Source organism: Chrysemys picta, chromosome 2 (genome assembly GCF_011386835.1).
Source record: "Chrysemys picta bellii isolate R12L10 chromosome 2, ASM1138683v2, whole genome shotgun sequence".
NCBI lineage: Eukaryota > Metazoa > Chordata > Testudines > Emydidae > Chrysemys > Chrysemys picta.
In genome coordinates this window covers 84,258,506-84,285,750 of record NC_088792.1, presented here as the reverse complement: position 1 = coordinate 84,285,750, position 27,245 = coordinate 84,258,506, and the positions used below count along the sequence as shown (strand labels likewise).

The window sequence follows — 27,245 nt, the reverse complement described above, 5'->3', positions numbered from 1 at the left end:
CAGCTTCTTTCCTATCCTCTATACTAGGATATACATAAATTCATCCCTAAGGGATATCATTGTCTCACTTGTGGGCTCCTCTGCACTTATCAGCTTTGTACAAAGCAAATATTCAAACTACAAATGAGAAAATATTGCACTTAATTTCTAAATTTTAATCAGCTAATACATACATAAGCTGCAGTACTTGAATCACATTTCACCTTTCTTGGGTTTTATTGTATTAGAGCTTGATCTGGATGCTTAGTCGTGTAAGCAGAGAATTCTAACATTTTCAATTCTTAAATTTAAGTTCACTGCTGTTTCCTTTTTAAGCTATTAATAGAAGCAGCAAAAACTGCCAAAACTTCTAAAAACAGAAAAATGATGCTCTGAGCAACTTATTCCATGAATAGAAAACACAAATGGCTGTTTGATAACCAAAATGTACTACTTTAATAAATATTTCTGAAGAAACTCATTTATCATCAACTGAGATTCTTAAAATATAGAAAACTGTGGTAAAGCTGAGTTGCACTCAGGAAGAGGAGGAATCTTTATGACGTGACTTTTATATATATATATATATATATATATATATATTCCAAAATATGTATACATTCTCTAAAGATGCTTTGGAAAGCTGTCGAGCAGAATTTGTCCCATTTTTAACTGCCACTTGCACAGACATACGACTTTCTTCACAGTACACATATGCAAAAACAGTTTGAATTTAAAATATGATTTATAGCCTCCTAGTACATACTAAATACCTGAAAAATATGGATCTTACAAGTTATACTATAAAAGTATAATAGACTTTTAGTCTCAAATGGAGCAGTCTCTCAACTATTCAATGAAGACTTCGAGTAAGTATATTTTGTGTGTGTGAGTGAGGTCTTGACTTCTGTTTGGGAGTGAGGAGGATTTTAATGTGAGCTGAGTAATTTTTAATTTTTTTCCTATCTTAATACTGTATTCATTTACATGTACCTACCCACAATGAAGTTCCAGCTCTCAACTGTTTCATAGCCATGATAGTGTTTGAACTGAAAAAACAAACCAAAGGACTCGATTTTGGTGGTGGTTCCCCTGTATTTTCTTCTTTGTGCGCTTTAAGCCAAGATTGTTGAAAGCATTCTCTGATTTTTAGTCTCCATGCTTTTGTGGGTATGTTCTTGTCTTTATTTTTTTAAACTATTGAACAGCAGAGATTGGAGCATTGGTTTGATGCCGCTCATTTAGTTGAAGTCAAGACTGTTGGACATATTCCTTCTGTTGAGCTGCACTGACGTCAGTGTCTTGTTAATAACTTCTTGATGCAGTCTGCTGATCAAATGGGGTAACAGCAGCCTGTGTAGAATTCTCAGATACAAATGAAAAATGTGAAGATCATAGGAAAGTTGAGTCTGGTTTGAATGTGAAAGTTAGTCAGAAGTTCTGAATCTTATTTTCTGAAAAATCTATTTCCTTTCTTATTTTTGCATTACAAATAGAATCTGGATCTGATGGATTTTCAACATTGCTCCAATTGTTTTTAGCATAAGCACAACCAAATAACTCTGATCCCTGACTACAGTGAATAATCCCCCTCATCTCCATGGTGTCTGATATATTTCATTCTTGCTTACATTAAAGTGAGCATGTGCAGTATTTTTTATGTGCATGTGATAAACATCATGTGTCATAATCTTGCTTTTAATAGGTTGCCTGATTTTAGGAGGTTAATATTATTGTTTATATAGGCTTGCCAATTAATCTGATCAGAAGATAAAGTTCTTGTCCCAGAATCAGGTTACACAGTTTTCAAGGATCTTCAGGATGTATGACAAGGACATTACACTGAGAACAAAATACAGCCTTAAAGACTTGTATTGAGATAAAAGGAATAGCAATCAAATAGAAAAATAATCAGAATTACAAAGGCAATAATATTATTCTAGAGGTACATATGGTATTATATACTATAAAGCTTTCTAGATTAACGTACTCTCACCCTTCCTTGATAACCTGGTGGTAATAGACAAAGGACCAGCCTCACCTCTGGCATCCCAAAGAGTCCGATGGTCCAGGTTCCTTAATTCTTGAGTGGGAGGTGAAGAACTTGGGAGAAGCTAGAGTGGTAAAAAGCTAAAGGAAAAACTACAGAAGCTAACTTAAAGTTTGACTTATCTAGTTTAAGAACTAACCATTAAGAATTAAAAAATACGAACTAAAACGAACATGGTGGGTTGCCCCCCTTTATAGAGCCTGAGCACTATGTGCCTCCTTCCATGTCCAAACTTAATTTCCTCACCCTCAGAATAACAGGGCACACTTACTCTATAGGCTGGCTTGTTCATATGTCTGTATGACATATTCATACATAGTAATAACTACTAGCTCAGTCTCACATCTGATGTTTCTGGCCTAACTGGTTATTTCCAAGTTCTTTAGTTTAGTTTATAGAGGGCATGAATTTAGCTAGTCCCCTATCTATGCCACCTGGCTTTAATACATCCTCACTTACCTATGAGCTAAAGGTCACAAACATATTTTTTATATATGTAGATATAAAATACACACGCACGCGCACTCTCTCTCTCTCTTTATGCTTTAGCTCATCATCACTTACCTAGGCTAAAGGTCCTGAACATATGTATGCTAACTTGCTTTAGCTCAACAGGCTGTGGACTTCAGGTTACTTACATTACAGCCAAAATATTCTAGAATAAATCTATTATAATAAAACATCAAACCCATAAGAAAAGCTATACAAGCAAGCAGGCTAGCTCTGTGGGCTAGATATACAAGAATGCTGTTCCTTCAGAGGATGGAATGCGTGATTCTGTCTCAATTTTTGGATGCTCTTTCATTTTAATTATAGGTGGGGCTAGACGTACCGCCTATTAAGGTTGTCAGACACTTTCACGTAAGACCATGTTTTCAGCAGCTTATAACTTTTTTGTCAGTTTTTAACCATTTGGGTTGAAATTTGCTGTGCCAGGTGTCTGCCTGAGGCTGATTTTGGAAAATTTCAGCCAAAACAGTTCAGAAGTTTCTGAGAATGAGGTTAGGGAGAAAATACATTGTTTTGCCAGTGTTAAATTTTGGTGGACTTTTTTTTTTTTTTCCTTAAGTGCTAGCCCCTCATGCTTTGGAGCAGGGGCCTGAAATTTGGTCTTTTTGTCAGAGATGTGCCTTTTGTTGTTCTCATGAAAATCTGCCTAAACTTGGCCAAGTTATACACCTTTAAAAAAAATCAGTTCTTAGATTTTTAGCAGCCAAATTCCTCAAAGATTCCATCAGCACTGAACTGCCAAGCTCTGACTGGAGTGTCCGCTTTCCCTGCAATAGCAGCTCTGGACTGCTGCAGGCCATCCTGAGTCCAAGTACCTGAACTGAGAACAGGGCGACTCTCTCCTGTGCTCTGTGACTGCTGAGCCCAGGGAGGAGGAAGGTGTCTGATTCTAATGCACAGAGGACAAGAGCTATCTGAGTGAGGGGCAGAGGGAGTACATTGGAACAAAGCTGTGCAGTTTGTGGAAACTGGGACTGGAGGGGGCGGGGGAGAGAACAGGGACTCGAGTTTTGGCGGAGACTAGTACTGTCTAGGTAAGGAGACTGGGACTTGAAGGCAGTGAATGGCTTTTCTAGAGGATTAAAAGCTGGGCAGAGAATTGGTGAGGGGAATAGTCTGTTCTATAACTAGTGCAAGAGGGCTGAGTTAAGAGTGCACAGGCAATTTTAATTCTGGCATTTCGTTTCCTAACTCTGAATTTTGTAACATTAATCTTTTAATGTAGCGTTTGTGGATGATTTAGAAGTACTTCATACATTATCATTATTAGCACTTTGCAGTTGACACAGTATTGTTAGAATAATTAAAGATAAACTGCTTTTAAAGGAAAGATTTTAACCATCTTGCTGAGTGCAGTAAACCAAAAGCTCACATTATACATGAACACTTGTCACCCCACAAGCTATTAATAAATATTTGAAAATAAGGGTCTAACTAGAGTATTTAATTTCTGAGCCTTGCGCTGCCAGGGGCCATATAGCTGAAAAGATATTTGACATGACATAAAGCTATGTCCATGCTATTGATACTGTGCAAACCAGAGTGTTTAAATATTGATCATAGAAATTACAGATGGAAGACTCCTAATTAGGAGAGTCTAGAGAGTCCGTTATTCTGCCAGCCCAGGATTCTGTTGTATGTTAGTATATCGTCAATTCTAGTTTTGAGGGCTCTGAAAAATGAGGCTTCCATCGCATTATTTGGGAGACAGTTCCACAGGTTGATACAGAACATGCTCAGAAAGCTTTTCACCTTATACTATTTTTTTCTTAATTTCCTCACTTAAAAAAAAACAAAACCTTTTTTCACCCTGTATTTTTCCTTCATCAGGATCTACATCCTTTTAAATATTGTTAGACTTAAAATTTAACCTCTTCCTCCTCTATTGTTGCTTAGCCATGACTTATATATTTGGCTATGTCTTTCCTCATAGGTCAATTGTGTAAAACTTCAGAATGTTGTGCTAGGTAAAATAAATGCCATTTTCTCTTAAAGGAATGCTATAATCTTGATTTTTTTTTTAAACTTAATTTTTTAGAAATCCAGTTTCCAAATAGAACTCCTTAGTGTCCTAGCTTGCTTCTTTAAAAAGTATTCTTGTTTTAAAAAAATAAGGGTTTTTCTGCTCCCTATTTGTCTTTTGAGATGACCTGAGATCAATGCTACCAAACATGCTGACACCCACATCTTCCCCTTTCTGTCTGCAAACAGTTGTGTTCTACTTAGAATCAGAGAATATCAGGAGGTCATCTAGTTAAACCCCCTACTCAAAGCAGGACCAATCCCCAATTTTTGCCCCAGCTCCCTAGATGGGCCCCCTCAAGGGTTGAACTCACAACCCTGGGTTTAGCAGGCTAATGCTCAAACTACTTGTTCAGTTTAAACTCTGCTGCTGCTGGTATTAGTGATGAAACCCCTTTAAAGGGCGGGAGGATCGGTATAATATACAGTGAAATATACCAAGATAAAGTACTGTCAAATGCAAAGTATGGTGATGAGGAAACTTAGTTATTATGAAAACAACAAGGAGTCTGGTGGCACCTTAAAGACTAACAGATTTATTTGGGCATAAGCTTTCGTGAGTAAAAACCTCACTTCTTCGGATGCAGCATCCGAAGAAGTGAGGTTTTTACTCACGAAAGCTTATGCCCAAATAAATCTGTTAGTCTTTAAGGTGCCACCAGACTCCTTGTTGTTTTTGTAGATACAGACTAACACGGCTACCCCCTGATACTTAGTTATTATGGTAGGTCTTGAAGACCCTTCTGAGGGTTTAGGGGCTCATTGTGCTAAACTGCACACAACAGAAAAATTATCCTTGCCCCCAAAAGAGCTTACAGTCTAGAGGATGAGGAAAATGTGTTAATTTTCCATTTTAACAACAGTGGATTCATTTTCAAGTTGATGGTGTCTCTTTAAAAAACAGCCTTACATATGGTAGAAATATTGTCCATTCTGAGATTATTAGAAAAATTAGAACCAGGAAACTCAATCAGAGAGAAAGCTATGAAGTTTGCAAGGGGCATTTTGATACTCTTTATCTAGAGGTTAAAGAAGCCATTTCCTTTACCTCTTTTTTGGAAATTAATTTAGAGCCCTGAGGTGTAATGACAATATAGCGATAACATTAAGAAAAGCAAGATTTAATTGGAGTGGGGAAAATTTGGGGAAAGATCCTAATGACTAGCCTGTGAAAGAGTCTCCCAAGAAATGATTGGACTTTCACCATCACATGAGGCACTTCAAATTTGACTAGACAAAGCTGTGTAGTAGAAGCAATCCTGCAAGAAGGGAATGAGGGAGAAAGGTTAGTAAAAATAATTTCCCCATATCTTTATCCAGTTAATATAATGAGGGATTCTCCTCTCCAGTGTATGACTAGCACTGGTGTACAGCTCTGATGTCCTCAACTATCCAATTGGAATATGTCTTTGGACAATCAGCCTCCATAGCCATGTTCTGTTTTAGGCATTTGTTTAATTAGGTCTTGGTTTCTTTTAAACTACTAGTCTTAAAAATGCCTATATTCTGCAAAGGATTTACCCAAAGAAAAGTAAGTATGGAGCCGGAACAGGATGACAGGTGTTTAAATTGTTTGTTTGTATAATACTTTGGATATCGTGGACATATGTCACCTAAAGCAGAGATCTCGCTAGCAGTCTGAAAAGTGCCAGTCTTAAAGTATGTCTGGTGCAATGTACTCTTGCTTGGAATTGCCTTCCGCTGTTTTGGGTTATGATTATGACATAAATTAGTTTTTTAGTGGATTTTTACAGGCATCTTTCAGGAAGCTTTCTTAGTGGAAAATGAGCTTTAATGTGTCAGTCTTCCTCTCCCTCAATCTGAAATCTGCTAAATGTGCACTTATGTGGTATATTAATTGTTACTGTAGTAATAATTGTTCAATAAAATGGTAGTTTTGTTTGCCATAACTTGAACTCTGTCAGGTTCCTAAGATTTTGTACATAGCGCATGTGAACTAATGAAATAAATCACGTTTTAATTCTTTCCTTTTGTAAATTAAAGCTTATTTAAGGAAACATTCAGCAAGAAACTTTCATATTTATCACGTTCAGTAGAGTGATACAGGATTATTTCCCTGGTGTTAAGAAAGCCAGGAATTTTGCATTCATCAATTAAAACTCTCAGGGTCATATTTCCACTTAGTGCTCTACAAAATAAATGAGTGGTGTACAGCTGTTTTCCAGTCAACAGTTATTTAAAATTTGTTCAGGAATTAGGAAAAAGCTATAGCTGGCTGCCCAGCTGTTTATAACTAAATATGGAACTTGCATGGCAAGTCTGGATTATTTGACTCATAGCTCTTAATTTCTTTTAAAGGCACATAACACCAGAGAAGTTTTACGTGGAAGCTTGTGATGATGGAGCAAATGATGTTCTTGCCATTGACAGAGTCTCCACAGAGGTCACTCTTACAGGTATGCTTCTCACCAGCACTAGGCCAGCCAATTAAAAAGTACAGTGACAAAGTGCAATAAGCAATCTAAATACTACTTCAAAGCTTAAAGTCATGGTTCTTTGGGTAGCTTACTGAATATCCACATTAATTACTTTGATACCTTAAGTCTCTTTTCACCTCACTCATGGTGTTGAGTTTTTTTGTCTCCTTTGAGGACTGGATATTTATTTGCAATAACAGTAATCTAAAATGTGCCACAGCATTTTGATTATTTTCAGTAAAAATTAACATTTTAAAGTATTCGTTGATATTTATTTCTGCAGCTCAACATGTAATTTTTATTGGAAGGTGATTTTAAGGTTCTTTGTAGTTATGTAGCTGTGTGTATTAAAAATGTGTGGTGAAAATATATGGTGCATATAACTAAGGCTAAGATTTTGTCACGGTTATTTTTAGTAAAAGTCACGGACAGGTCACGGGCAATAAAAATTCAGAGCCCATGACCTGTCTGTGACTTTACTTAAAATAACAGGGGGCAGGGCTAAAGTAGGGGGGAGGAATGGAGTCTCATGATGGGGAGCGACCGACAGGTCAAGCCCTCAGCCATGGCGGGTGGCACAGCCCTGGCTCCAGTGGCCGCAGCAGGGCGCAGCGCCCCCGCTCTGGAGCTGGCCATAACTGTGGAATAGGGGTGCGTTGCCCCGGCTGCAGCCCCCACCAAGCTCCAGCCACAGCTGGGGTGGGGGACGCATGGCCCTGGGAAACTGCGGGGCTGGGACGTGCAGCCCCCGGCAGAAGCCACGGGCCTGGGGCTGCAGGGTCCTCGTTCCAGTCCCAGTTTCAGGGCAGGGGCGCAGAGTCCTGCCTCCAGCCCCAGCTTCAGCTGCTGACAGCTGAAGTGGAAGAAGTCACAGAGGTCCGGTAAAGTCACGAAATCCTTGACTGCCCTCACCTCCCGTGACTAAATCGTAGTCTTATGCATAACAACTGATTTGGGGCTCCCACTCATCATTTTATTTTTTTATTTTTTGATAACTGTATGACTGCATCAGTTTGAAATGTTGACTTATTCATGCTAATTAGGACTGATGCCACAGTCCGGACTCAAGCACACGAATGATGAATGTCGTGCAAATGTGGACTGTATTCAAGTCACCCCTTAACCTTCCTTCTCGTTGTTAAGCTGAATAAATTGAGCTCTCAGAAGTTATAGGAGCACAAGTATCTACTCAAGGAATAAATATTTAATAATGGGTGCATCAATGCAGCAGAGAAATGTATAACACGATACTGTGGCTGGAAGTTGAAGCTAGACAAACTCAGACTGGAAATAAGGTGTAAATTTTTGACAATGAGGACAATTAACCATTTGACCAATTTACCAAGTATAAATTAGTAACTTTTAAATCAAGATTGGATGTTTGATACTAAATTGCAACTTGAAACAAACCATTTAATGCTGAGCTATGAACTTCAGAAAATAGGATGTTAAAAGTGCACTCACATGCTGTCTTACTGAGAGGAGCTGCTACAATACTTTCCTTCATAGTAAAATCTGTGTATCTCCTTTCTCTCACTGAGAAAATTAAATTAAAACCTCTTTTCCAACTAAATTTGGACTGTAAAGCTTACGGTATTTTTGTATAAGATTAGTGCTCTCATCCTCTTGAAATATTATAGTACTGGAATAGCAATTACTCCTTCAGAGCTGTAAGGATTACTCTTCCCAGGTTTCTGTTGTCTGCCATCTTTTCCTAATGCTGGTGTTTCATTAACATATTAAACTCTTCAAGCCAAGGTATTTTGTTGTCCCAGCAGCTACTTTATAATTTCATTGGCATGTAACCCAATGACTAATCTAGTCCCATCTTTCTCCATTCTTCAAACTCTGTTGGGGCACTTAGTTGTGACTTCAATCCAGGATGACATACAAGCCTGGTTTAAAACTTGGTGTTAATGGTCCTCACAATGACCCCTAAATCTATGGATGATAAAAGTATAATACTGAAGCATTTCTGCAAGCTGCATTACCCCCCCCCCCCCATCATTCAGGACACTATATTCTTTAGCACAACTGTACAGCTCTTAGTAGTCTTTGCCTTGAAGAGCTGGCCTTACAACTTAAAAAACACAATGCGGACTGCATGTCTGGCCCTGTTGCTCGGTGTGGAATTGGACTGAGATGCTGCAGGAGTGCTCAGAAGTGGGGAGGCCAGGTATAGTGGCTTGTGGCTGGTCTCGGGGCCTTGACACCTGGAGTTTGGTTCAAAACAGGAAACTCCTTGCTGCTGGCAGGACAGTGTGCTGCTGCTGAGCTACCCAGCTAGACTGTCCTGTAAATGAGCCTGAATTTCTTCAGTTAGAATGATTCTTGTTGATTAAACAGAATAGAAAACTTTCATTTCCCAATTTTAAATTCTTTCCCAGCAGGTTTTCAAACTAATCCATTGCCTCTCACAATTGTTACTCATTAACGACGTGGTTGAAACTTCATGATCAAATCTAACTTAATAAAGTTACATGGGATATAATCATGAAACAGATGTAGTTTGACATCTTGTTTTTCTGCTTTTCAGTTAAGAAAGATGTCCCCCCTTCAGCTGTTACAAGGCCTATATATGGTATTTTGGGAACAATCCGTCTGGTGGCAGGTAAGGAAAACAAAATGCTATACTGGTGAAAGAATGTAGGTGAAAATATATTGCTAGAGAAATCTAAAAGCCTGGGAGAAAGTGTGGTTCATGTATAAAGGAAATCTGGAATTACGGTTTGTTGGACAAAATCACTTTTTTCATCATTTCTTAAAAGTTGCTATAGTATGACACTTGTCATCTGTGTAAGCTAACTAAAGCTGCTTAAAAATGAAAGGAAGCGAAGATGTCCTATGAATTTTAAATATCTAAATGTAGAAAAGGAGTTAATTGACCATTCTGTCAACTTACTTTTAAAATATATTTCTACAGAACCTACAAAACATTTAATTCCCTCCCCCCTTTCACCCTCGCCACTGGAATTGCTGTAACACTTATGTACTTTTTGGTAAGGCTTGATTTCAAGTCAATAGTACTGGTACATGAAAAAATATATTTGGGAATGACCTGATGTGGGATCAGTGTAGTTAGTTGTTTAATCAATGGCTGTTTTCAAACCTCTTCCCAAATGTAGAGGAAAACTCAACAGTTAACAAAAGGAAGAGGACAAATTGGAACAAAACTTCCTAATACTTTGGAGGCTTTAGGGCAACTTTTAGGATAAAATCGTATATCTGTGACCTTCTGTAAGACTTCTAAATTGAATCTCATTTGTTGAATACTACTGCACACTGTCATTGTATGTATTGCTGATGGATTCTGCATTCTCCAAACTATGGCCTCAGTCACCTATCTCCTTCTGCGTCCCTACCCTAAAAGATCTGTGTGTGGAGAGGACTGTCTGTACTTGGATCTGGAGTGGGGGTCGGCCGCCCCTGCTGCACTCTCTCTCCCTTCAAGACCCTGAGGTGTGCTTGGCAGATTCAGATCTGCATGTGGGGATGGAGAGTAGGTGTTTGGAAAGGTGTGCTCTATCCCTACCAACTCCATGGGGAACCTTCAGGAAAATTAATTCATTTGTGGGTTTTGGGCTGTCCAAACTGTCTTCTGTGAAGTGGAGCAACCTCCTTTCAATGGAGGGATTTAGAGGAAACTCTTGAGGAGGGGGAACTTCCAGGAATTTTTCTCCTTCTTTCCCCTTCATGCATTTTTTTCGTATATAGCCTTGTGCTTGCTATCCTTGTTTTCTTGAATCACGTTATATCTAACTACTCTCGACTTCTACATTTTATTTTACAGGCAACTATCTCATTGTAATAACAAAAAAGAAAAAAGTAGGTGAATGTTTCAGTCATGCAGTCTGGAAAGCAACTGATTTTGACATCCTCTCCTACAAAAAGACCATGCTGCACTTAACTGATATTCAGGTAGGAGTAGATTGGTAGAAGAAAAATAAATAAGCCGCAACTGATTAGCAATTTTCTGATGGCTTGTCTTTAGCGGAATAAAAAAACCCTCTTCAAATGTAGGTCTCCTGGGATTGAAGCATAGTTTGTAGACTGTTACAGCAGTTGTGCAATTTCTTTTAAAATGCTGATAGCATTGTAGTTCATCTGCTTTGATTTATTCATAATGTTATAAGCATGTGCGTGTTCTTGCTTATATCAGTGTAAATTAGAGAAAATCTATGCATTCAGATTCCCAAACGAACTCCATTGTGCAACCTCTGTGTCACTGGCTTTCCTGACACCAATTTCGCTGCCCCCTCCTTCCAGTTTCTAAGATGGCCTTTCTTATTGTTTTGACCAAATCATCCTTCATTAGGTCCCATCTCTCACTGCATCAAGTTCAAACCCATGTCTCTTATGTCTCCCAACACTGTACCCCTCTTTCTTCCCACAATGCCCATTAAGACCCTCTTTGTCCAGTTCTTTCACAGCCAACTCTGTGTTTTCTTCCACGCTGTTTCCTATGTATGGCATGTCCTTCCTGAACTGGTCCACAAAACCACTACCTTCTCCATGTCAAATCCTTTACTACTTCCATGAAACCTACAAGAAACTAGTTGACTAGGGCTACGTCTTCACTACCTGCCGGATTGGCGGGTAGTAATCGATCTATCGGGGATTGATTTATCACGTCTCGTCTAGACGCAATAAATCGATCCCCAAACGTGCTCCCGTCGACTCCGGAACTCCACCAGAGCGAGAGGCGGAAGCGGCGTCAACAGGGGAGCCGCAGCCATCGATCCCACGCCGTGAGGACCCGAGGTAAATCGATCTAAGATGCATCGACTTCAGCTACGCTATTCTCGTAGCTGAAGCTGCGTATCTTAGATCGATTTCCCCCACCCCCCAGTGTAGACCAACCCTAAGTGATCCAACTATTTATCTCACTTAGCTTATCACTGAACTGATCATTTTTGTTTACATGGAGGGAAGGGGTTGAATGTTGGGAGGAATGAAAGGGTATATGTTCATTGGAACTGAAACTGGGGATTGCTGTGGAACAAAGACATGGGGATTGAATGGTGGGATGGGAGGTGAATTTAGTATCTATTTAAAAATAAAATAAGCCAAACCTGCAACCAAGACATGAGCCTATCACTGGGATCACCTTGCCAGAATGTTGTATCCTTTCCCGCTCACTTCTCACTTGCCTTTTTTTTGACTGCACACTCTTTGGGGCACAACGGGTTTTTCCTCTGTGGTTGGGAAGCACTTGGTATCAGTCTAATCTCCATTATTTACTCCTGGGGGAATTCTGTGCTAAAAAATTAAAAATTCTTCACACAGTATTTTAAAATTCTACAAAATTCTGTATATTGTATTTGTCAAAATAACAATTTAACACCAGTTTCAATTATTCTGGCAATTTATTTAAAAATATCTGTCAGCAAGTATGTCTGTAACAACATACACACACAAAAGATTCAGGGGATTTTTTTTGACAGATTCCTTACTAGGCATATTGGTACAGAACTTTGAGTAATTCATTTAAACTACAATACAGTAACATATTTCCTGCACCCCTCAGAAGCAGTGCAAAGGCTTGAGGGACTCAGGGGTAATGGAGGAGCTGACGGAGAGGGAAGGAGTCTGGGAGTGAATCTGGAGGGTTGTTGGGTGTGGGTGGGAGAAGTCTGGAACAGGTATTTTTTTGGGGGTGGGGGTTGGTAGGGGGAGGGATTGTTAGAGAGTTGGGGAGTCTCCAACTGACCCCCTAGCCTCTCCCATTCAGTGAGGCACATCTACCCCCCCATCCCCAGGTGGCCCTGCAGCCCCCCTCCCGTTCAGCCCCTGGCTCAATGTTGTCACCCCACTAACTTCTGAGCCCATGCCCCAATCTGTCCTCCCACTAGTCCTTCTGAACCTCAGTCTGTGACAGCCCCCCAGCAGCCCCGTGTGCCCCACTGTGTCCGTCCCATGCCTCCTCATTAGGCCCCACTATGAGGAACACAGTCTGTCCCGCTCCCTCTCCGCACACTGGCTCACCTCTCTTCTGGCACCGCTGGTGGGCAAAAGGTGTAACTGCAATGCCTCTCCAGAATCTTTATTCTGTGGAGAAGAAAAAAATTCTGCGGGGGATATGAATTCTACCCGTATGCAGTGGCACAAAATTCCCCCAGGAGTAATTATTGGTCAAACCCCCTGAAGTATAGCATTCTCTCATCTACTGTACATATTGAATCAGGGTGTACTGGAGCAGTTTAATGTTGTAAACTGGCAGTCTACTTTTATTCTCTCAAAATTGTGATCTCAAGGTATCCTTTTATATTGGTGTTTTTTTTTTTTTTTAAATGTACTCCTGCAGAACATGGTGGTAAGCAAAAAATCAGTGTCTTTTTAAAAGGGGGAGCTTAAAAAACCCAGCAATTTGGTGTTGGTAAATAAGAGTGTTCTTTGTTCTTTCTGCCAACAGTTGCAGGACAATAAAGCCTTTTTAGCAATGCTTAGTCACGTCTTGAATGTGGATGGATTTTACTTCTCTACAACATATGACCTAACGCACACTTTGCAAAGGTTAGCCAACACCAGTCCAGAATTCCAAGAAATGAGCCTACTAGAGAGGGTAAGGATTCCACTGATTTCTGTCTTGTATCCAGCTCCTTGTCAACTAGTTTTATGTGTGGTAATGGGTTTATTTTATAGATCAGGTAACTGATGGGATTATTTCACTAGTCTATTTAGATTCTAATTTCTGGCTGGACTGAACTCTGAGGGGACAAGTGTCAGTTTCATCCCTTTTAATGTTTCTGAGACATAGATTAGCTTTCAAACTTGCCATTTTGTTTTTGTAAACTAGATATCCCCTTAAAATTAATGTTGAACTTTTGCATTCCTAAAACAGAGCCCTAGCACTCCTGGCTCTGTAGCATTAAATTTGTGTATATTACATTTCTCAACAGTCTGTGGGTAAACCTGTCGCAAGACAGCTTTAAAAAAAATCAATACTTTCGGAGCTGACTAGTATACTATCCTATCTTTTATTTCCTTCTGCCATCCTACGTAGGTCTTTGTGTCTTGCTGCTTCTGACCTCCTTGCCACAACCCTTAATGTTCCATGCTTAGATCATCTTATATTACAAACTTCTGTTGGGGGCTGCTCGATGTTCCTGATTATTTTATAAAGGAAAAGTGAGGAAAAATGCTGGCCTTAAATGCCACAAATATACAGTGACTACAACTCCTTTCTCTTTTCTGCCTGCCACTGCTGGTTATCTTTTGTTTCATTTTGATTTAAAATACTTAGCTACCATAATGCAGGTCCCAAGTAACTTCATAGTAAAGTTTAAATATCGTAGATCTTATAGCAACAGGTCTCTCCCCAGCTTGATTTTTAAACTTGCAAATGTTTTACAAATACTTTTTAATCTTCTTAAGACACTTCATGTGGAATAGTACTGTTTATAGGGCCTCCTCCAAAGCCCATTGAAATCAATGGAAGTCTTTCCAGAGACTTCACTGGGCTTTGGATCAGGTCCTTAAAATACAACTTCTCAACACTAGAATTCTGAGAACTACACATCTGAGCCATTCAATACTCCTGGTTTTGTTTGTATCTTGTCTCTTCCTGGCACAAACATCTTGGCACGTCCAGCTGTTCTTAATCTTATGTAAATCCTCATTTATGTTTTTAAATTAAGATTTTATGGTACTGTCAGTGAAATTAGAGCTCCTCGTGGACTTACCTGGCCATAGATTTAATGCATAAACTGTAAAAAGGGTAGGTATGTATGTTCATAGTGTAATAGCAGTTGCTTTTCAGAAAGCCATTAATGGTCCCTTGATTCTAAAAATCATAGTAAAAATGGTTTTACCTCTCCACCTTCAAACTAAACTAGTGAAATGGTTTTGCTTGTGTGCCTTTTGTATTTTTCACTATCAGCATGCTGCCAGTACATTGTCATACTCGCTGTGTAAAATCTTCAGCCTGATAGTATTGACTATGGTCGGGCTGTTTTTGGAATGAGTAGTTGACCCCAAGAGGAAAGGGAAGCAACTGAAAATGTGTGCAGTGAGACAATCAATTATAGAAGTTACACTTTAAGTGTTTAACATCGTCTTCATTCCCCTTCCCCCTTCAAACAGTAAGAATTGAAAAAATAGTTGTTTGCAGTTCTCCAGCCTGTGGAGAATAAACAGTGTAGTTAAAAAGTTTACTCCAAAATGCCAGATACTGTGGCAGTTTTGAACAGAACAAAACTCCACAAACCTAAAACTTAGTTGTACTGCTGACTCAAATAGCGAGAGTTAATTTTGTGTAAGTGTGACATCAGAAAATGTTACTTCTGAGGTGAATAACTCTTACATGATTTCTTACACGTTTCCATTTTGAATCTTCTCTTAACCTGTAGGGTACTTGACTTATTTGGAGTTTGTCTATGGCAACTTCCATAGTAACTTTTTTTGACACTGTGGGAAGGAGTTAGATAAAAAATGATGGGTTTCTAAGATTAGGATCAGAGACAGTGGGGGTTGCTTCATCAAAAAGTGGAGAGACACCACCTGAGCTTGCATTTGGGAGAGAGACTAGGAAGGATACAGAACAGAGTGGTGGGTTTGTGGCCTCTGGCCCTGGGATTTTGCATTCTAAACCTGACTATCTTGACATGCTGTTAGAAACAGTATTTAGTATGTTTAATTTCAGTCTTAAAGAAAACAAAACAACACAGCCACACTAAGGCCCCAGGGGATTTATTTAGGAATGTAAACTTTCTCAGCTTCCCCAAAGATTTAGAATTCATAATCTGCTAAACGTGGTTTTGATTCAACAAGTGTTTTCTAAAATCCATTGAGACCGTTGGAGCTCATTTTCAGCTGGGAGAAGAGGCTATAAAGCCTCCTTTACAAGGTGCTGCCTCCTAACTATCAGGATACTTTCAGAACTGGGAACAAGAAGCAATTCTCACACCCTTTTTAAACCTTCATGTCCATTTCATTTTCTTCTTAAAAAAACTTCAGCAGACCATATTGCTTGTTAATGAACCCTAGAATTCTGTGTTTAGGTACTGTTCTGTGTTGTCAATTTTTATGTGGTACTTTCTCATCCTCTCCCACAAATGGTCTAGCTGTAACAATTGTTTAGCCTTAAAATCAATCTACCAAGTTTCAGAAAAGTGTCATTATGTATTTATCCTCTCAACCATAGGAAGGGACATGTCAGCACATTAGTCATTTAAAAAATCTTCTGTTCCAATTTAAAATGATCTAACATACTGAAGTCTCCCTTTTTGAGTCAGTAAGGACTCTATATTTATATTAATAAATATAACCTTTTTAAAAGATATGTAAGATGCCAGTTCTTGCAGGTGTTGAAATAGTTACAAGCTGCTTGTAGCCATGCCATCTTGGACTGTGAACCCATCAGATCTTTCAAGTAGGCTCAAGCCTGATCAGCACGTGAATGCAGCCAAACCTAGGGTACTATAGGAAGTAGCGTTGGTGACTCAGTGAGTGGCACTATAACCTCTAAGCCTCAGTCTTTCATTCACTTGTTCTGATGCTGGCATTCAAATAAGATTTAAAACCAATGTTCTTGTCATTTATGGTCCGGGATCAAATTGCTCAAAGATGGGCACATGCAATTATCCATGCATAACTGAGATAAAATATAAATGTGCATGCCAAATCAGGTAGCTGCATACTTGTTGCCAGTTACCCATTTAACTCACCAGATAGCTGCTCACACACCCAAATTTGCCTATGTAATTGTGGTACTTGTACTTACTCATCTTTTAAAATCTGACCTTCAGTATTTTGTAACATTTTTAACAAGCGCAGCTGTTGTCCTGATATCCTGGTCAAATGCTAATTTAGCTAAAAACATGCTTCGTTAGAAATCCCCCTGTATTTCTTCTGTCCTAAATTGCTGAATGCAGCTTTTGCTTGCTGTTAAATGGCTACACTATTTCAATGAAGAAATATTTCATCTTGAAATAGAAGCCAGTAAAGTGCTGTGAAACTTGGGGATAAGAGTCTCTCTGCATGTTCTCACTTTCCTCTCTGAGAGTTTCCACTTGTTCCAAAATTCATTGGGTTGTACTGATATCTTGCCATTTAAAGTTCTCAAAAGCACTTTGGGTTGATTTTTGTTACAATGTACTGACTTTGTTCTACAGAACAAAAGGATAGTAACTAAGGGCTTGTCTATACTTACATTTTATAGTGCTCTAACTCTAAAATCACCCCCCTGAGCGCAGCAAGTTTGAGCGCTTCAAAGCGGTAGTGTGGACACTACTCTGTTGCTATTCCCTTCATGGAGGTGGATTACCAGGAGCACTGGGATCTCTCTCCCAGTGCTCCTGTGGCAGCGCTTTGAAGTTTCTAGTGTAGACATAGCCTAAATGATTTCTTGTAGAGAATATGGAATGGAGACTGAAAATGCTGCTGCTTGTAGATTAAAAGATATAATGGAAGGCATGGTTCAGTGTCCCTTGTTTTTCTGGCAGGAGTGGTAGGGAGAAAGTGGTCAAGAGTGTTAATAAAGGGGGCACTGGATGGGTCATAGTCTGTATCTTTTGGTCACCAGTTAAAATCCAGGTCAGTAGTGATAGAAATTGCCACTTTTAACATCTTTTTGGCATTTATTAAATGAGTTGGTGGTCTGATCAGCTTCTCTTGGATATGTCACCGTGATAGCTTTGTTTGCAGTCTGAGGTCAAGCACTGATTCAACATTGAGACTAAACTAACATTTTATCCATATGGATGTTACTGTCCCTTCACCCCCCCTCATGTCAGAGTCAAGGCGTACTGACTAGGCAGTGTGAAACTTCTCACCTTGTCCTTCAGGCCTTTCTCTTGGCGTTAAGATTGGAATGACTGTCTACTATTTCTACAGGATGGAAAACAAGACCTAGTCTGTCCATAACAGACTCAGTCTGTTGCTGTCCTAAGCAAACTTGAAAACCTAAGCCTTTCAGCTGCAGAACCAACAGCTGCTCAATTGGCCTGATGATTTTTTTTTTCAGAGGTGCTGAGCAGCCACAGGTCTCAGTGGAAACTAAAGATACTCACTACCTCTGAAAATTGGACCAGGAACGTCTTGTCCGCTTCTGGTAGGACTTCCAGCTCTGCGTCTGTGCAGCAGCCCGTCCAGCCAAAAGAGTGCAAACAACATTTTGTGAAAGCCAGGTGTACCACCCTTACCATATATCTAGTCACCCAAACTTATGCTTATGCAGGATAGCGCTGAACTTCTGCCCTAACATAGAACTAAGTTGAGCTTCAGAACCCCCACGTCCCCCAACAAAAAAACCCAACAACCCTATTTGCTTATTTTTCTCACTACAGGCAGATCCACGGTTTGTGTGGAATGGGCATCTTCTTCGGGAATTTGCTGCTCAGCCAGAGGTAATGTATGCTGGAAGTTTCCCTTAATAATCTTTATCAAATGTAGCACAGAGATAATATTCTGGAGAAAGTGTTTTAGTCTTGCATATGTCTTTATTTCAGATACCCAGAACACTGGTAGATAAAATATTGGTTACTTGTCTGCTAGTTGTAGCAAAATTACCTGTGCGTGGGGAAGCTATTGCCATTACATTATCTGTCTTAAACTAATCACTTCATTTCAATTTCACTCAAAAGTCCTCTGATATCTGGTGAAATAATGACTTATTGAAAATGTCTGTTAGAAAAAAAAAATAGACTTTGATGATATGCTTTATGCTAAGAAAAGTAACACCAAGAAGAGGTGGGCAGTATGTGTCTAGTAATTGGAATTCTGCAAAATATTGAGCTCTGCTGTGCCTTATCTAAAGCGGATATTGTTCCCCAAGGATACTGCCTCTGTCCCTTGACACAGCTATGAGTTTGCGTCTGGGTTGCCTTTCCTCAAAATTTCCACACATGGTCAAAAGGACACTTTTTCAAGGTTTTTAGGCTAAATCAGCGTTACTTTTCAAACAAATTCTTCAAGAGATCATAAGCTTAGAGACATGCCAGGTAAATCCTAATATAAACTAAGCTGTACAAGTGCACAATGAAGGATCGTACACAACTATGTGTTTATATTGGGAATTTATTGTCACATGAAGTGTCGAGCTAAAAACCAACTTAAACTGGTCAATAAAGATGTCACTTGAGTTTCTGACATCCCTCTCCCCCAAATTGGACTATACTTTGTGGACTGCATAGGGAAAGTCCACACAAAGTAGGAAATTCCGGCACAGAGACTCTGCTTCCAAAACCCACAGATGTCCTCAACAGTCACATAGACTCATAGACTCTAAGGTCAGAAGGGACCATTATGATCAGCTGGTCTGACCTCCCGCATGATGTGGGCCACAAAAACTGACCCACCCACTCCTGGAATAATTCCCTCCCTTGACTCAGCTGTTGAAGTCCCCAAATCATGATGTAGAGACTTCAAATCACAGAGAATCCTCCACCAAGCGACCCCTGCCCCATGCTGTGGAGGAAGGCGAAAACCTCCAGGGCCTCTGCCAATCTACCCTGGAGGAAAATTCCTTCCCGACCCCAAATATGGCGATCAGCTGAACCCCGAGCATGCGGGCAAGATTCTCCAGCCAGACCCTCTGGAAAAAGTTCTCTATAGTAACCTGTACATCCACAGAAGGCAGCAACATTTTCATAAAGAACCAGGGCATCTACACTTTATTACATATAAGGGTGTTTTACTACTGTATTCTCTGTGCTGGCTGCTGCACCCACCCCCTTTTGATACCAGCTGTAACCTCTCTCCACTGATGTAACCTCATAATGAAACGGAAAGGGAAGACTTTATTGTAGCAGCCAGCAGAGAGAATGTGGTAGCAGACAACTTCAGGAGATACTGAAATCTTTAGAAGGGGATCATGATCTGGGAAGAAGGGGTTCCATGGTGTCTGGGACTGAGAGAATGCAGCAGAGCCATTGTTCAATACCTTCATTCCTGGTGACTTAATTCCTGATCTGCCATCCTTTTTCTAGTCTTTACACCATGTAGAGAAACATAGCATTATATTTGCAAACCACCTTTAACTTGTTTTAATTAAATGCTAATTAGTGTAAAGGGCAGTATATTGCCATATTTACTCTTGTGTTTAGCAAGTTATATCCAGATAACATTACACCCTTGGATTTCTTAAGTCTAGTCTTAAATTATTCATATGAGCTACACAATGTTTCTTAGCTAAGACTTGTATTGGTAGCTCCGAACTCAGCTAACACATTTGTTCATGTCATGCATTGACAGTATTCCATAGGTTTTAGAAAATACATCTAGGTATTAATTTACATTTAGCTTGTTTGTGGCAAAAATATTAAGCAGATCTCTGTTTAGAACTGGGAGTACAAATACCCACTTATATTCCAAGGCAGCTTGCTGTTACCAAGGTCATTCACTGACTCTCTGTGAGATAAGCATGGTTACAGAATGTCTTCTGCTTTACAGAATGATGACTGGTAAGAAATATCACACTTTGTTGCTTTATTAGTGAGCAAAAAATCTTTGTGGTTGTGCGAAGAAATCACTTGTCTAGAAATTTTTTTTCTTATTCATTTGCAATAAATGTCCCTCTTCCTAAACTGAATTGCCTTTACAATGTGTGCCTTTTACTAGAGTTTCATACACTTGTCATCTATCTATTTCTTGGGTTAGTACTTGGAGATATCTGTTTTGTTAGACAACTTATATAAAATATATTTTTTAAATGTGTTATACAGTTTCTTTTGTATTTTCAGATCCATAGGTTTGCTCTTCCAGTGATGCATGGATGTATCCTTTTCGTGTTTTGTAACCTAAAGTTGCTCTAGGTATCTTTGTTTTGTTTTTTAACCTTAGAGGTTTCATCAGATTATCTAGGAGAATATTTGACTTTCTAAGGCAGAAAATGTTGATGGTGCAAGAGTTAACTGTAGTTGGCAAGTCTACCACATAAATCTTCAAATAGTCTCACAAAATTTGATGTATCTTGTCCTAATTGCAAACATATAGCTTGTAATGATTGTAGGCAATTTATATTTTTGGACCATCTGAATGCAAAGAGTAAATATTTTGCTTTTCATATTTAACACAATTTTATATAAACCACTCTTATAAGCATGATTTGATCACCTTTCTAGTCTTGGCTGTTCTCTTGGGAGACAAAGCTCAGTTTAATAAATATTTTCACATCAATATTTATGTGATTATATCCTGCTAGACAGGTACTTTCACCTACAATCTTACTAAATGTTTAGATGGTTAGACTGTGATCTATTGAATGACACCTATTAAGTGAATTTTTTTTTTCTTACAAGGACAAAAATATATCCGATACAATTTAAACGGGCATTAGCAAGGCTAATAGACTTTAAAATAAGAGCAATGTTGGCTCATTGACTTTTAAGTCCAGAAGAGACCATCATGATCACCTAGTCTGACCACCTGCATATCATAGGCTGCAGAACCTCCCTCCTGTAATAGGCCATAACCTCTGGCTGAATTACTGAAGTCCTTAAGTTGTAGAGAATCCATCATTTACTCTAGTTCAAACCAGCAAGTGAACTGTGCCCAACACTACCAAGGAAGGCGAAAAACCTCCAAGGTGTCCCCCAGGTCAGATTGGCAGACAATTCCTTCCTGACCCCTAATTTGGTGAGCATTTACACCCTGAACTTGTGGGGGAGACTCACCAGCCAGACACCTGAGAAAGAGTTCTCTGTAATAACTCAGAGCCCTCCCCATCCCATGTTACAGGAGTAGGCATGCACATTCTGCCATCTTTCTGCTCATCCTTTCAGAAATTGAAGGAAAATTACAAGAATCCTTCTCTTAACAAACAGTGCTTTTGATATCAATACTCTACCTTACTCATAAGAATGATGCATGTAGCAGAGTATACACATGCATTCCCGCAATCCTAAACTAATTTGATACCTTGCATTGGCTGTAAACTAGTTTGCCTAACAAAAGCTGGGATTTTCAATTATATTACAGCTTTTGAGTTGGAAAAGGTGAAAAGCCCCAATCGGGGGACAACTGGGCTTTGTTTTGTTGGGTAGATGGGTTTATGACAGGGTGCACTAGGCCCAGAGATCCCCTGCTGGAGGCCTCAGGGTCCTGCCACACCCATCCCAGAAAAAGAGCAGTAGAGAAGTCCTCCAAGCAGCCTAGAGTGGCTGCAGCAGAAGCAGCCATCAGGGCCCTGGAGGGCCATAAAGAAAAGAGCTGCAAAGCCAGAGACAGTTCCTTGTTGGAGCCAGAGGAGTACAGTTGGTGCTCCTGGCTGCCCAAAGGGGACAGCTCAGTTCTGGCAGGGACCATGGCAGCGAGGAAGAGCTGGCTGGTTGCTGGGCCTGAACTTAGATGAGCCCTGAAGTAAGGGTGATGCTTTGGCGAAGACTGGGGCTGCAGGGAAGTGGCCCAAGGAACTGAAAGCAGTGTAATTAAAAGGACACAGTGGCACATGACTGTTATTTTTAGGGTCCCTGGGCTGGGACCCAGAGTAGTGGGCAGGCCTGGGTCTCTCCCCCCACATCCCCGCATAGGTCACTGGGGAACTGGTCTACAATCGGACAGTAATAAACCCCAGAAAAATGAACTATTTAGTGGCCTGGCTGGAGAGCTGGGTCCAGAGTAGGCCAAGGGGGTGAAACCATTCCCTTCAGGGAGGAAGCCCTGGGAATACGGCCCGATAACAGGGCTGGGACTATTTAAAGACTGTAGACACAGCCAACCAGAAGGGGCATTCGCGAGAGATTGGTGCACGTGTTTGGTGTTACAGGGTCCTATCTGTTAATTTTGACTTTTGCTAACTTTGATAGTGACCTTTTCTTGTTAAAGCAAATATGATTACATAAATATGCTCTGTTCAGCAGTCTAGAATTCAACCACTTTGTCTCAGTGTGGAACCAGATACTGATTTGAGGAGACACAGTGATATAATCTTCTTGGCTCAGGTTGGTGTCCAGTGCTGTTCTAGATTTCTACCCCAGGCTCTCTTCTTCCTACCCCCCAGTAAGCCTGCATGAAATAAGGAAGTATATCTTTCCCTGTGCTCACTTGGAAGGTGGCCCACAGCAAGTTTCCATGTGAGTTATTACATAAGATAAGAGTGCACAGTCATCAACCAAGGATGGGCTCTCTGACTATAGCCCTGTAGTTAATCAACCATAGGGAGTCTTAGAGATTAACAAAAGACAGTGTTATAAACTAAAAACAATTGAGAACATGGTTTACTTAGTATTAGAAAACTCCCCATTCCAGTAAGCTCCCTTATATTTTAGGATCTAGTGATTCCTTCCATGGATAAGAAGGAATTTTTTTCAGCCTTCTATGGACTGAATAACTGCATTGTGGGTGGTAGCCTACTAGAAGCAAGTACTAAATTGGTTATACCACTGATCTGGCAAATCCTGTTTTTCTTCTTTGAGTGCTCGTCCTTGTGTGTATTCCACTGTGTGTATGCATGCACTGTAAGCACTCAGTCAGAGAATTCTTGAAAGCGGTGTCCGTTGGTCTGCCATGTGCCCTTACAAGATAGAGCTTTATTCCAGGCTCTCATTTAGGAAGGTAAGTTGGTTGCCAGGACCACTCTTCAATCAGCAGTAGATGCAGCAGATTCATCTTCAAGTTCAATAGCAAGTGCGATCGTGATGCTTTGTGAATAATGGCTTTGCACTTTGGGGCTTCCCAGGGAGGTCCAGAACACCTGCCCTTCGACAAAACTCATCTTTTTAACCAAAAGACAAATAAGTCCTTAAACATTCTAAAGCTGTATATATTCCCACTCCCAGGGAATATATACATCTGCCCTGAAGAGAGAATTCCACAGGCAATCATACAAGCCTAGACAGATGGCTCAACAATTTTACTATTGGTTGTTTTATGAGCTACCCCGAAAGAGGCAAAAGGTTCAGATGTCCCATTTCCCTGCACCTTCTGCAGCAGCAACATCATCCCAACCCCAGCCCTGTCTAAATGATATTTTTGATGGGACTTCAAAGCTGCAGACCAGTGAGTGATGCCACCATCTGCCGAGTTCCACACATCCTTTGGGGATCACCTACCATTCTTTTTCCAAAAGTGGAGTGCAATAACAATGGCCAAGTGGGTGTTAAACATCATCCATTCTGGCTAGGCGATCAAATTTACCTCCCTGCCCTCCAAAACCCCATTGCTGCCTCTTTTCAGGGGTCATTTTCACAGAGATTGTCAAACAAGAAGTAGAGTCCCGCCTACAGCGAGGAGTGGTAGAGCGGGTGTCTCTTCAACTCCAAGGAGAGGGTGTTTATTTGATATATTTCCTAGTACCCAAAAAGAAGGGTGGCTGGAGACCCATCCTCGATCTCTACCATCTCAACTGGTATATTTGCAAACTGAAATTTCACATGGTCATACTGGCATCTACAATCCCATCCTGAAAATGGTATGGGATTTACAGCTCTCAATATCAAGAATGCGTACTTCCATGTGGACATTCATCCTGCTCACAGACCCAGCCAAAGCCAATCAGAAAATTTCCAAGTGTTTATCGTCATAGCGGAAAGAGTCTCAGGTCAGACTATATCCTCACAGTGGATCTCTAAATGGACCTTGGACGGTATCTTACTCTGATTGGTTGTCTCATCTTCCTCCCACTCATAGGAGGGGAAGGGCACACTACAAGAGCACAAGCAATAGCATCCTCACACCCTCCTCTTACTTGAGTACTGCTTGTCAATAATCCCCAGTGGAATACACATAAGGACCAGCACTCGAAGAAGAAAAGTTACCTTATAGTGATGAGGTTCTTCAAGATATGTAGTTTCTGTCTACCCACCCTCCTTCCCCTTTGCTTTGGATCAGTCTTGGATTTGTGGTAGAGAAGGAATTGGAGAGGTGGTCAGTCATCTTCATCCTTCAGCTCCTCAGTCAGAGGCATGAGGAGAGCAAGGGCACATGCAGAGACCAACAGACACCGCTTTCAAGAATTCTCCCACTCTAGGTACATGGAGCATGTGTATGCACAGTGGAATACTGATAGGGCCCACACATCTTGAAGAACCTGCAGTTACTATAAGGTAAGTAACTTTCTCATTTTTATAAAACTCCTCTGGTATCGATCTTACCTTGATTCAAGAGAGATGAAGAGTGGAGAGATGGGGAATATGTCTAATTACCCAAAAAGTCCATCCTAGGAGATCGATTGAGCCTACGATCGTAGGTTTATGGCAGTGTTGATAAACAGCCAACTTTAGAGCTACTGCTTTTATTTCCTGCTGAATAAAATCCAAGCCCTGATATATTTGAGGTGATCTCTGGATCTACAAGGATTTTAAGAGTTTGTGTATGTGGTTCTATGTCTAATTTTAGACCTTTTTAGATCCCTCTCTAGGAACTCTTTATTGAGGGCATTTTGGGTGGCAGAGGATCTGTTTGTATATTCTCTTAACCAAACTTGAACTAGTTGTTGGGATTTTTTACAAAGAGTGCTGGCACAACTGTAAATGAAATCTGTAGTATCGGCCTAATGTGCAGTTACCCAACAAAGTGGGTTTCCTGCACAGGATTTTTGTGGGGAAAAACACTTGGTGAGATGAAATTTGTGAGCTGAAATGTGTATATGTAAGTAATCAGCTGTATTTTTAAGAATTACAATTTTTTATGCTTGAATAAAAACCCAGAAAATTGATTTCTTTTTTTATTGGAATAAAACTTGCCTTGCAGACCTTAGCAAATAGTAAGATGGTTAACATATTGGCTGCTCAAAAGACCAGAGCAGAGGGACAGGACAGCATGCCTATATTAAAACAAAGCCTGTTAGTCTTGTCCTTTAAAGTTGTAGTTCTATCATGCTGGCAATAGAGGGTAGTATGAATCTGTGTTCGGCATCCTGCTGCAGTACATGAGGAGTGCTGCTTTCTGATATTAGTTTGATGCTGAATTATCTAACATCAACTGAAAGTAGTTAGGACCTTGACAGAACTGGATTCCTAAGTTAAATTGCCAGTCCTTAGCAACTATCCCCTAACAGTAAGGACTAGAATCTGATACCAAAGTGATGTGTAGGGCTTAATTAAGAGAACAGAAGTGTCTGTATAAACAGCTCCCCTTTAAGATTTCAGTAGGGGCTGTGTACATCTAAGGACAAATTTGGCCTATTGACAATGTAATGTTGTCCTGCCATGGTGCTCCAGGAGATGCACATATTATGAGAGATCATGATCAGGTTTGAAAGCTTCTCTTCTAATTCTGGTTGCAGAAGGTGGGAAAAACTACTTTTAGAAAAGGATAACACATTTCAGAAGGTGCTTGGTCTGCAGTCTGAAATTATTTTCCAAGTTCAGGCCTTTTTTTTTTTTTTTTTTTTTTGGCCAGGGCCTGAGATCATACATATGATGCTGATAGTATTGACATATTTCTTTCAAATGTGACGGTTATTTGTGTTCATGGGTTTTTAATAGATTTAAAATGTTTTATCATTAGATGTGTCAACTTTTTAATTTAATTTAACTGAAGAATCTTTGAGACCAGTCTCAAATCTCTTCATATCCCATTTTCTCCTATTTATAATCGCTTCATATTTTTTTTAGTTAGTTGGCATCCCTTAAAACTTCCTCTGTCATGCACATACTGATTTTAGTATTAGGCTGTTGACTCTGAAGTTAAATATAATAAATAACTTGACATAGGGATAACAGTATATTTATACACATACCTACACATCAATGAATGAAATACAAAAATTCTTTGTATTTATTTAGTCATTTGGCCATATGTCTGTGCCTGTTCCCTTTTATTTAAAAATACCATAGTAAACGTTGCAAAATTGTGTGTTCCTTAACATGTTTACCAGTTATAGCTATGCACTCTTGTTCCATAAATGGAAAGTATTTTGACTGGCTGCTTATCTCTAGAAGAAGCTGTTTCAGAGCTGGTGTACGTTATTATGTGAGAGGTAGGATGACGAACAATGGAACCACTGTTGGAACGGTCAACATATCTGTAACGCGTTAATTTCTTATTTTCAAATGTCATAAGTATTTAACCACTTACGTTACTGTTTTGTTCCATTCTGTCACAACTTGATGTGATTGTTGTGCCAAATATTTTACTTCAGTGTAATAACTGGACAGAAAAACAACCTTGAGCACAAAACTGCAGTTTCATATGCAGATGCATCTATTAAACGGCAAACCTCATTTATTGGTCCTTGAGGCATTTTGATTTATGTTTAGTCCAAAAATTTAAAATGATCGTTTTAAATGAAACACTTGACAATACTGATTATTATTACTATAAATAAGCTGTTTATGGTGGTATTTACTTCAGCAAAATACTTTACA

The 27,245-nt window shown here is 39.8% G+C and overlaps 1 protein-coding gene across 3 annotated transcripts in view; it reads left to right on the top strand.

The window, feature by feature from the left end:
- The window catches only part of SACM1L (SAC1 like phosphatidylinositide phosphatase), a 55,654-nt gene that overhangs the window by 11,732 nt on the left and 16,677 nt on the right, over nt 1-27,245 (top strand). For 2 of the 3 annotated variants that reach the window (XM_005278608.5, XM_065587101.1), the window contains 7 exons: nt 6,881-6,978; nt 9,536-9,610; nt 10,790-10,917; nt 13,412-13,561; nt 18,285-18,344; nt 20,679-20,712; nt 26,756-26,857. In XM_005278608.5, the coding sequence (XP_005278665.1) occupies nt 6,881-6,978; nt 9,536-9,610; nt 10,790-10,917; nt 13,412-13,561; nt 18,285-18,344; nt 20,679-20,712; nt 26,756-26,857 (647 nt within the window). The remainder of the gene's footprint in view (nt 1-6,880; nt 6,979-9,535; nt 9,611-10,789; nt 10,918-13,411; nt 13,562-18,284; nt 18,345-20,678; nt 20,713-26,755; nt 26,858-27,245) is intronic. The other variant, XM_065587102.1, reaches the window with a different exon arrangement.